This window comes from Ursus maritimus, unplaced genomic scaffold (assembly GCF_017311325.1).
Source record: "Ursus maritimus isolate PB19 unplaced genomic scaffold, ASM1731132v1 scaffold_2, whole genome shotgun sequence".
NCBI lineage: Eukaryota > Metazoa > Chordata > Mammalia > Carnivora > Ursidae > Ursus > Ursus maritimus.
The window spans coordinates 54753464-54765573 of record NW_024424452.1 but is presented as its reverse complement, the minus strand read 5'-3'; the positions used below and the strand labels follow the sequence as shown (position 1 = coordinate 54765573).

At 40.1% G+C, this 12110-nt stretch overlaps 1 protein-coding gene across 1 annotated transcript in view; it reads right to left on the bottom strand.

The window, feature by feature from the left end:
• The window catches only part of USH2A (usherin), a 676781-nt gene that overhangs the window by 18722 nt on the left and 645949 nt on the right, over nucleotides 1–12110 (bottom strand). The window contains exons 64-66 of the mRNA XM_040636016.1: nucleotides 5487–5693; nucleotides 2197–2435; nucleotides 1223–1431 (exon numbers count right to left, since the gene is read on the bottom strand). Of these exons, the coding sequence (XP_040491950.1) occupies nucleotides 1223–1431; nucleotides 2197–2435; nucleotides 5487–5693 (655 nt within the window). The remainder of the gene's footprint in view (nucleotides 1–1222; nucleotides 1432–2196; nucleotides 2436–5486; nucleotides 5694–12110) is intronic.

The following is a 12110-nucleotide window of genomic DNA, read 5'->3' as shown; positions in this document are numbered from 1 at the left end:
ATAATTTGATATAATGTGGCTGGAAAGCCAACTTGTGATAAGTATCCCAAGCCTTAAGATATTAAAATATTTGATGTAGTAAATTCCATTCATTGAAATTTAATTTGAAGATGATCGGATGTTCAAAGACTGGTTCACAAAGAAATTTGTCACCACATTTATAAAGAAAAATATAAGAACAACTAAAATGCCCAACCAATTCATAGGATGGAAAATTGTTTAGCCATTGAACTTGGTGGCTAAAGCATTTTTAATGTCATGGGAAATGCAAATAAAATAATGTCAAGTATAAAAAGCAGACTATGAAATTTTCATTAGAGTGATCTCAGCCACATAATAGAAACTGCATGAGAAAAGGATTAAAGGAATAAATTATGCCAAAAAGCTGATGTAGTTGCCTCTGGGTGGTGGGATTATAAGCAGGACTGGCTTTACAGGTGTGTGAACTGCACAGCTGCATGGGGCCCCTCACATAAGAGTCAAGAACTTAGTTTGATGCTCTACTGTCACGGTCTTGAAATTCTTAGTGATTTTTGAATAAGGGGCCCCTTACCTTTATTTTCCACTGGGCCCTGCACATGGTGTAGCTGGTTCTGACTATAAGTACTAATTTTATTCTTAATCCTTTTTGCATTTGTTATTTTTTTAAAGTTTATTTATTGAAGTTATCTCTACACCCAACATAGGGCTCGAACTCATGACCCCAAGATCAGGAGTCCCATGTTCTTCTGATCGAGACAGCCAGGTGCCCTCTTTTTGTATTTGTCATTTTTAAACAATAGACAATATATACCTTATAAATTCTGAAAAGAAGTTATTTTATAGAAATGCAAGGAGGCCCCAATTTATTAGTTAATTGTTCTGCTTTTCTTGACAGTGCCGTGTCTCAATGCTTTCTGGAAATGCTTTCTAGATTATGCCATGCCATGTAATTTGAAAAGAAAAGGAGTGGCAAAGTAAAAAAAAAATCATCTCGGGGGCGCCTGGGTGGCTCAGTGGGTTAGTGTCTGCCTTCTCAGGTCCTGGGATCAAGCCCCATGTAGCTGGGCCCCTTGCTCAGAGGGGAGCCTGCTTCTCCCTCTACCTGCCCCTCCCCCTCCCCCTGCTTGAGCATGCTTTGTCAAATAAATAAATAAAATCTGAAAAACAACAACAACAACAAGAACTGTCTCCTGGCTGCCCCCTACCCCTCTGGCTGTTGGTGGCAGCCACTTCTACTCACATTCTGTTTGGGTGATGAAACTGATCCATTCAGAAGCCGTGCTGCCCACCTCGTTGTGGGCCACAACTCTCAGCTTGTAGGTGGTGTAGGGCTGGAGGCCGGCAAGGCTGGCTGTGGACCCCGGCCCCTTGTACTTGGTCTCTGCCTGGCTGGGGCTGCACAGTGTGGCTAAATCCGGAGGGCAAGCCACGTGGAGCTGAAGCTCATAGCTAGAATCAGAAAGCAGGCAGTAAGATTAGTGTAACTTTCTCTCCAAACGGGGTGTATGTTGTGAGGAGACATTTTGTGTTCCCGGAACCACCAGGTCTTTCTGATTTCCATTCGTGGGAAACGGCTCTCAGCAACAATTTATTGAATGCCGCTGGAAATGAGCAGCAGATGGAACCAGAGGGGTCACACGTGCTCACACGTGCTGTCCCGCCAGCAACGTCGGTAGAGAGAAGACATGTCTCTCTTTTCAGAGAAGAGTGATACAATTTTTCTCCTCTGTTGAAAATAGAGAATATCTTTTTTAAAACAAATAAATAAAAGCCAACCAACCAACAAAAATAAAACAATATGTTTTTGTCCAGATTATTTTGAGTGAAATACCTTCCTTGTTTTTCCAAACAGTGGTTCATGACAACATTTTAAATTAGATCAAGGAAGTTCTGATTTAACCCCAGGAGTTTCCTATGTTCCAGTGGAGGCCTATAGAAGGAATAATTCCAGGGAACCATGAGAAGGAGCCTCTTCTTTCAGGGAATGCAAACACACTGCATCATCTTTCTTATTTAAAGACAATTTGGTTGTTCACCTTTCTATCTAGTTGATTTTGTGATTTAAACACTTTGCAGGGAACATTACAACTCAAATCAATTTACTTGTCTGGTTTGTTATAGGTATTTGTTCAACAAGCACGGCAGTGCCGGGCAGCTACAAGTCCGTATGCGTGTCTCATTTCGGCTCATTCATCCTCTTGTCTGGCCCATTACCTTTGAATGACACCGTTGGGGAACAGGGGTGGGCTCCACTGGAAGGAAGCTGTCCTCGAGGACAGCGTCTGGATTTGGGGAGAGGACAGTCCCGAGGGTGGAGCAGGATGAGTTCTCAGCTCTGCCGTGGGCCCTTTGCTGCAACAATTGAAGCAGGTGCAGGCCTCCACCCCGATGGAGTACGTGGTGAAGGGCTGCAGGCCATGGAGAGTCTGCTGGGTGGCCATGCCTTCCGACAGCTGTAGGAAGACAGAGGGGACTAGATGAGGCCGTGTCACAGATCACAGACAACTGGTTACTGTTGATCATGCATCCCACCTCCTACGAAGACAGTGCCACACTCCGTACCCTGGGAGATGCCCCGAAGCATTTAGCATAGCACTGACCCTCAAGGAATTGCCAGTCCGCTTGGAGAAGCATGACTTAAACAGGCAAAAAACGTAATGATATAAATGGTTCGAAGTTTGAGGCAATGGGATAGAAATCACAAGGCATAATATTGTTTATCACTGTAGAAAGATAATAGAATATGGCACAAAACATGCAATATATATACACACACACACACATACACCCATATTTGAGAGAGAGAGAGAGCGAGCACACCAGCAGGAGAGACAAGGGGAGAGGGAGAGAGAATCCCAAGCAGACTCCACACTGAGCACAGAGCCCTAAGAGGAGCTGGATCTCACTACCCTGAGATCGTGACCCGAGCCGAAACCAAGTCAGATATGCCACCAACTGCACCACTCAGGTGCCCCGCAAAATATATATTTTTAAATTTTTATTTAAATTCCAGTTAGTGAACATACAGTGTAATATTAGTACCAGGTGTACAATTTAGTGATTCATCATCTCCATACGATGCCCGGTGCTCATCACAGGAAGTGTGCGCCTTAATCCCCATCACCTATTTCACCCATCCCTCCATCCACCTCTCCTCTGGGAGTTTGTTCTCTATAATTAAGAGTCTATTTCTTGGTTTCCCTCTCTCCTTCTTTCCCTTATGATCATTTTTGTTTCTTAATCCCACATATGAGTGAAATCATATGGTATTTGTCTTTCTCTGACTGACTTATTTCACTTAGCATAATTCTCTCTAGGTCCATCCATGTTGTTACCAATGGCAAGATTTCATTCTTTTTTTATGGCTGAATCAACTCCACTGGACATATATATACTATGTCTTCTTTATTCATTCATCAGTTGATGGACTCTTGAGCTCTTTTCATAATTCAGCTATTCTAGAGAATGCTGTTATAAATATTGGGGAACATATATCCCTTCGAATTAATATTTTGGTATCCTTTGGGTAAATACGTAGCTGTGCAATTGCTGGATCATGGGGTAGTTCTATTTTTAACTTTTTGAGGACCCTCCATACTGTTTTCTAGAGTGGCTGCACCAGTTTACATTCCCACCAACAGAAACACACAAAATACCGATGAAATTCTGCGACCCTCAGAATAATGCCTTTTCAATAAACAAAATCTATATTTGAATTATATTTGTACTCAATAGTTACAAAGGTCCATACTTTGGGGCGCCTGGTGGCACAGCAGTTAAGCGTCTGCCTTCGGCTCAGGGCATGATCCCGGCGTTATGGGATCGAGCCCCACATTGGGCTCCTCCGCTATGAGCCTGCTTCTTCCTCTCCCACTCCCCCTGCTTGTGTTCCCTCTCTCGCTGGCTGTCTCTATCTCTGTCGAATAAATAAATTAAAAAAATCTTAAAAAAAAAACAAAACAAAAAAAACAAAGGTCCATACTTTGCCATTGTTATCTGCATGTGTTTTCTGGGCCAAAAAATCCCTCAAATCCATGTTAGAGTATTTAAGAGCTTGAAATATGTATTTCATATATATTTTGACATTTGCTGCAACAATTGAAGCAGGTGCTTCAATTGTATATGTTATTTTTTTATATTTTATGTATATGTAAGAGCCTAAAAGTCCATCTCTTTCCTTGAGGGTGTTGGTGTATATGAAATATAGTCTTTTTCTCAACCGTCTTTGTTACATTATAAACTTTTTGGTTTATTTGGAGCATGTTTTTTATCTCATTGTGGTTTTATTAAGAACTCTTTGGAACAAAAGAGTTCAGAAACTGGAAAACAAATTTTTACATTCGCATAAGCAACATAATTAAGAAGAGTGATCTGCTATTTAAAAAAATGCATGCAATGCACTCCAAATATAAATTATTTTAGTTTATTAATATTATCATTTTATAACCGTGGATAATCAAGGGTTGATTGTATTTACATCATCTATATTTATTGAATACGAAGCCCTGTAGAAAATATGCTAATATTCCTTTAACATTCAATATGAGACCTCTTTCCTTGCAAGTTGTCTTCTGAAATTGTGTTTCAATACCTGAAACTCTGGCCTCAGAGGATTTCTCCACACTTACCCAAATTGTTTCCTAAATTGGTAAAAATAATTTATAATGTCATAGTAGGATCTGCATAACTTGTCCATGAATTTCTTTTGTGTGTGTGTGTGTGTGTGTGTGTGAACAAAGTGTTATAATCTATGCTTAGGAGCAACGTGAGGGTGTTAGGCACTGTGCCACAGAGAAGAAGCTTCATCACGTTGGCTCTCAGGCTCTTTGTATAAATAATGTAGGAACTGGTCTAGTTCCTTATTAGGGTCCCTTCAGCCAGTGGCTTTGCTAAAACACAGTGTGAAAGATAATTTCTCTAAACTGTCCATTGTGTTTCCCTCATGTGCCCCAAACGTGCCAATACACAAACAGTGGAGCAGGAGTTGTGCTGGCCAAACTGTTCTGCTCTCTCCCAAAGCGCTGGAACTCTCTTGAAGTCACCAAAAGAAAGATTGAGTTTTCTGTGTGTTATTAGAGATTTGCTCATGCCAGAATGGGGATTCCGAGGATAGTCTTTGCTCTAATTTTTCTTTCTCATATTAACATTTACACCACCAACAATGGCCACGTGTTGACCCCTTACTCCATGCCAATCCTTGACATGCATTTTTTAATTAAATTAAATTAATTGTCGCTAAAGTACTAGTTTTCCTATGTTTGTGGAGTCTTTAATACCTTTAATACCTTTGGCACTTCTCTCCCTGAATATTTACATAGTTTTCTGTATGTTTCCTGATACTCACTATTTCTCTCGGATGGATCTTTGTGCTAAGTTCATCATGGGCAACTGAGAACAGATGGGAAAGAAAGAAGTCTCAAGTGGAAGAAAAGGCCAGGGCACCACAGTCTATTTTTAAAGAAGAAACCATCCTGGGTTTTTGTTCAGAGTACTCTGCTACTCACCACTGTCTCCACCCCGCTGGTGTTGGAGAACAGCCTGTAGAGACTGACGACTCCGTTTGGCTTCCCAGGGGCGCTGATGTTGACCACCGCTTGGGCAGAAGAGACTGCATGGAAGGTGGGGGCCCTGAGACCTTCTGGGGGAGCAGGGCCAGTTCTACACCATGTCCAGGTACTGGGGGCTTTTCCTGCTGAATTCACTGCCCAGACCTCCAAAGAGAAATCAAGAAGACTACTCAAAAGCAAGGTAACTTCAGGCGGAAAGAAAAGTTGACAACCAAACACAACAGAATGAGATAAACCTGGGTCTTGCAATTTTGTAATCACAGAGGAGAGCAGGTCCTTCCTCTTTTTTTGCCTTTGGCCACGTGGACACAAAGGGGGCCGATTAGGAGCCCTAATTTCAGAATGCAGCGGGCTGGTTAAAGCCTAATGAAAAACTCCTCATCTCCGTGTGGGCTGTAGAGTGATTTTGTCAGCTTCTGCCACCGGAGTGGGTCTGCAGACTGCATAAAACTCAGCAATTCTTAAACACCGTCCCCACCAAATCTGCATGAAAATTAAATTTTCCTTTCATCAAGGAGGGAATAAACATATGGAAGGATGTATAATCTTATTTATCAAGAACCATTTGTATAATTAAACACGAATATCCTAAAAGGTTGCCTTAGGTCGTCATTTGCATGAGTCCGTAATTTGTAGAATGTCAGGTACCACAGACAGAGTAGACGGATGTGTGAGTGTATCGGGTTAAATTAGGCCCAATAACAGCCAACTACACAGCGATCAATCAGGATGATAGATCTAAATGGCAATACAAGAAGACTGTCTGCGTGTTTAGGGGTAGGAGTATTCCTTAGTAAGCTTTCATGTGGTGCAGATCTAACTGCAGGAAATTTTCTTTCTCATTCAGTGTCTTAATACATGTATATATATGTGCACTTATATAATATATAAATATATATACTTATTTATTTATATTTGTCCTGAGCTTTTAGAGTCTGGAAAACCTGTTTGATTCTATAGTACACACATTCCAGGTGTGCAGTGTTAAAAAAGCATGCAGAACCTTCAAACTATGAGATGCTTAGAAGCAGACGGTAGAATACTCGGCAGTGAGAGTTTAGCTTTGTTTCTTTTACTTTTGCATCAATGATATCTTCCAGAGAATAAACATTGGAGAGATTTTTAGTAGTTAGGCCCCACTTCTATCAGTGTTTCCACACCTTTTTCCTTTTTTAGTGGTTTCCTTTGGAAGAGTAAAATTTCTGATGTTGAACTGCTCTCAGATTGCCATCAAACGCAATCTCCAGCCCCTTGCCGATAGGATTGCCAGAAGCCCCATTTTTAAGAGACAACTAACCCCCTTCCAGAGCAGAACCTGCCCTTTTTAGAGCTCTGATGCTTTCTTCTCACCAGGTGCATAATAATCATGCACATTTGTATAAAGCCTACAATTTACAAAACACTTTAACAGGTCTTATCTGACTTAGTCCTCACAACACAACTTTCGAGGGTGGCTGGAGAATGTGCCCTCAGCCCCCTTTACCGGTGAGAAAATCAAGGCTCTGAAAATGTCACTCTCTTGGTGATGGAAGTTACAAGAGCTGAGAATTCTGCTCTCCAGTAAACTCTCTTATTGCTCTTCCCGATAAACCGTGCTTTTGATTCTCTGTATCATCCAGACTCAGGATCACGAGCACTGAAGGACTTGTCCATGGACAAACACCTGCAGCTCTGGAGTAGGTAGTTAGTCTGCTAGGACGCATAGGCAGGTCCAGGTTGTCTCCGGTGAGGGGCGTTTATTTTCACAGGCACAGGGAAGTAGGGAGCAGCACACTGTTTTTGCAACGGGAGAACTGATTCATGGAAACCACACCGCAATTGAAGCTGCTCTTCTAGTCCCCTGTGAAGTGGCCAAGGTCAGTCTTGGCATAGGGACAGTAGGCTTGGAGGTTATTGGTGAAGAGGTCAGATTCCAGAGCTAATGAGAGAGTCCCCGGCTTCTCAGTCAGCTCCAAACCAACCTCTCTCGCTCTCTTTTTTACACTTAGGTAATTATTACTAAAAATTTGAAAAATCTTTTAAAAAACTTCTTAAAAAAGCAATCTAATTTTATTTTTAAAATTTTTATTTTAATTTAGTTAACATATAGTGTATTATTAGTTTCAGGGGTAGAATTTAGTGATTCATCAGTTGCATACAAATTCCAGTGCTCATTACATCACATGCCCTCCTTAATGCCCATCACCCAGTGACCCCAACCCCCCACAACCTCCCCTCCAGCAAACCTCAGTTTATTCCCTTAAGTTAAGAGTCTCTTATGGTTTGTCTCTTTCTCTGTTTTCATCTTATTTTCCCTTCCCTCCCTGTATGTTCAACTATATTGTTTCTTAAATTCCATACATGAGTGAAATCATATGGTGTTTGTCTTTCTCTGACTGACTTATTCTGCTTAGCATAATACCCTCTAGTTCCTTGCATGTCATTGCAAATGGTAAGATTTCATTCTTTTTGATGAATATATATATGATATATATATGATGTGTATACATATATACACATATATCACATCTTCTTTATCCATTCATCTGTCGATGGACATCCAGACCAACCTCTTTATTTTTTTATTTATTTATTTTTTAATAATGATCTTTTATTATATTATGTTAGTCACCATACAGTACATCCCCGGTTTTCGATGTAAGGCTCGATGATTCATTAGTTGTGTATAACACCCAGTGCACCATGCAATATGTGCCCTCCTTACTACCCATCACCGCAGACCAACCTCTTTAATTCAAATATCTTTCCAGGAGGTAGGGGAGAACGTTTTTTATTACACAAAAGTTTGAAAAAAAATATTCTTGGGGAAGGGACACAAAATAAGGTGTACATATTAATACCAAGTTCTATGCCAAGAGTAGGCCTCTGGTTGGTGGTTTAAGGTATTAAGAGATAAACTGAGGCATAGTAAACATTTTAAGAGTTTATTTGAGCAAAAAACAATTCTAATGGGGCAGTGCCAAACTGGAAGTGGTTAGGAGCACTTAGCCAACAGGAGCCAGAGGAAAAACTCCCATGGGGAAAGTGCAGAAGCAAAGAAAGGAATTTATTTGATTGGCTATAACACAATGCCTATTGGCGGTATAAGGTTGGTTGTTCTTAGTGTTTTGATTTTGTAATCTTGAAGCATTTACCAGCTTAGATTTTGGTTTATGTAGGCCTTCAAAGCATTAGAGCAGCCTCAGACTAATGACTTCCTTATGTAATTAAATGAAGGGCATACAGAATTTTAATAGAGGCCACAATGGATGGGAAAGAAAACAAGGAGGAAAATAAAAGTAGGTGTAATAAAATAAAAATTCAGCAAGTTGTCGATTAATTACTGAGCACCAATAGGAGAAAGCCGCAGTGCAGATATGGGGATGTTGAAAAAAAATGAAATAAGCATAATTCAGAGAAAGTGCTTAGCACAGGTCTGGCCCCAGATTATGAACATTCACTTTGCTTTCATTTTTGATGTAGATGTGGTATTATGAATACTCTGAAGGCTTTTTAATGCTGGTGTTGTCAGATAAAGATTAAACCTCACACCTTCCTGTGTTAGATGAGTTTTTACTGAGTAGAGTCCTATTCCCAAAATATGATTAAATCCGTGGTATTTTAAAACACTTGAGCCTCACTATTATAGCATTTCCCTATATTTCTGTAGAAATATTCTGTTCTTAAAACTAGGCCATTTGAAATTCTCCATCACTAACTGGGAATATATGTAGGACTTAGTGTCTTTTGTCTTTGACGGGAGACCTTCATAATATACTGCTCTTTTTCTTAGTCTTTCTTTTTAGTATTCAATCAATTTGAGATCAAAATAGCATTCATATAAATCAACGTGTTTATGCAAAGCAGGATCAGCCTATTTACATGAGCTCCTCTGGAAATGAAAGCAGTTACAATGAAAAGAAAGCTGACTGAAATAATGAAGAATTATGGATTTCACAAAACTTGTCCCACAAGGCAGTGTTTCTGTTATACCAAACTGCCAGAAGAAGAGTAAAAAAGAAACTGTCGATGGTATCCTCTTTGTTGAGGTAAAAAGTCCTGCCTATGCCCAGTGAAGCAAGAAACAAGGAACTGAAGTATAGCAGTTCAGGGTTCAGAATAAAAATGCTAACAGAGGGGCACCACGTTGGCTCAGCTGGTTGAGTGTCCCGGTCGATTTCGGCTCGGGTCCCGATCTCAGGGTAATGAGATTGAGCCCTGAGTCAGGCTCCACACTCAGCATGGAGTCTGCCTGGGATTCTCCTCCCTCTCCCTTTGACCCTCCCACTCGTGCACACACTCTCTCTCTAAAATAAATAAATCTTAAAAAAATGCTAACAGATATGCTTATGATTTCTACTGTGAAACAATGACCCCAAGATTTGGGTCCATCTTTATAGGGGAGAGAAAGAAGAAGCAGAGATCTTTCATGGGAAATTTTGAGCAATATGACCTGATCTTTTAATTTTAATGAACCAATATAAAAAAATCAAGAAATATAATGTGTTGTGAACATGGAGTTGCCTACTGTATCTATCTCTATTCCTTCTTTCTGTGGTCTATCTAATCTACCCATCCATCCATCCATCCATCCATCCATCCTTCCATCCAACCATTACCGCCTATTCACCTACATTTACCTAACGGACAAACCAATCCATCTGGTTTGTGACCCAAGATTTCCTGTCAAGATCACTGGTTACAAAAATGTGGGCTTTTTCTGTGTGGGCTGCTCACAGAAAAGAAGGGATGTATTGGTGGGATGGGAGCAAGTAAAGGTTATGAGTTTCAAGTCAAAGTGACAAAAATTAAGGATACTCTTAATTTATTTATTTATTAACAATATCCCTATTTCTACAGTATCCAGTCGAACATATTTACTCTTTTAGAATAAAAAAAGATGATTAAAGTTTTCACTAAAACAATTTATTATCTGTGTTTAGTGAGCACTTGCACCCCCCCCCCCCAATTATAGCTGTAAGAGTTAGGAACCTCCCAACGAAGAGCTGTTACAGACCAGAACAAGCCAGGACTGGCTGGGTTGGGGTATTCTCTTCTCTAAGGTTTTGGTTGTAACCACAACAAGGTTATAATGTAAGAAGATGTCACAGAAAACGTGGATTAACTATTTGGATAAAAACAAAACAACTAAAACCATTGAATCACAAATTCTATAATTGACTAGAAAAATAGTACATGAATTTCTGTTTATATTTCTCTTTTCAATCTAATTTAAAAAGTCTAACCAGTGACTATTACTATCTTCATGTTATTTTCCATTAAAGAAATGAAATTGTTCTTTTATTTATTACCCCCCAGGACTAATGACTGTATTTTACGTTAAAAAATTTCAATTACCTAGTGTCAGCACCTGCCACCAAGCTGCCAGAATCCCACTGCTGTGGAAATGGGTTTGATCGCATCTTCTCTGTTTAAAGCTGCTTCCTAGAAATCTTCCGTCAGAGGAGTCTTTGTGAAAAAGTGTTCCTTGGCCACGATCATCAAAATCATTTTGGGTACCTATATCAGGATTTTGGTGAAAGGACCTTGGAACCTGTCTTTCCAACAGATTTCCAAGTGATTCTTGTGTCCAAGATTGTTTGAGAAATGCAGAAGGCTACCCTCTATAGAACCAGGTACAGAAATCCAGGCACTCTACATTTTAAATTTCTGTTCATACGACGTCTGTATGACAGACATCTGTTGTACTCTGCATTTCCTTTACCTTCAGCCATTCAAACAAGCATGAACCATGTATCTGTTTGAAGATGTTACAACTACAATAATCATCATAGAGTTTATTACAGTGGTCATGGTTCCAAACAGAACCAGAGCTCATCAGCTTTGTAGAAAGACCGTTTGCTACCTAGTTTTCACTCCAGGTGTAAATTTCTTGAAATCCTGATATTTCTGAAGCTTGTTGGATCCATTTTTCCCTTGCAGCCTATTATTCTAAATGTTCCCACTTCTTCGCAACACATTTCTCCTTTTCATTCGCTTCCAGAAGGGAAGCAAGAATGTTTGAACAGAAAGCATTCATAATAATTGTTGCAAAAGAGACAGAGAAGGAACCATGACTCTGCAGGGGCCAGGGGAAGGGAAGATCGAGCTGAGAAATTCTCCCAGAATGGTAGCCCGTTGCGTGCTTACATTACTGTGCTAGTTATTCTTTAGCCCAACTCCTACACTTAACTGTAGAGTTTAGTGCTTTGTCTTACACAAAGCTTTAGTGCTTTACAGCTTTCTGAAGTAACACTCCTTAGGACTGATATTTTCCAAGTGTAGTCTTAATGCAAAGAGAAATTCTTAATGTAAATCTCCAGGGATTTCCTGATGTGTTTTTCCTTTGTCATATCCTTAGTTGTAAAAATAGTTTGTGATTCTTTTGGCTGAGAGATCGTCATGCTACCAGTCTTGTTAAAGCCAAGGGAACGGCTTAGTGATGTGTCTACACTGTCAGCACCTAGCTAATGTCTATTTGATCTTGTATTCACTCTCATTCTCCGTACCAAATTCAGCCAGTGATCTTTCACAGAAAACCTCTAATCTGTTGCCTCCTAATGTAAGTGACCGTGACTGTCC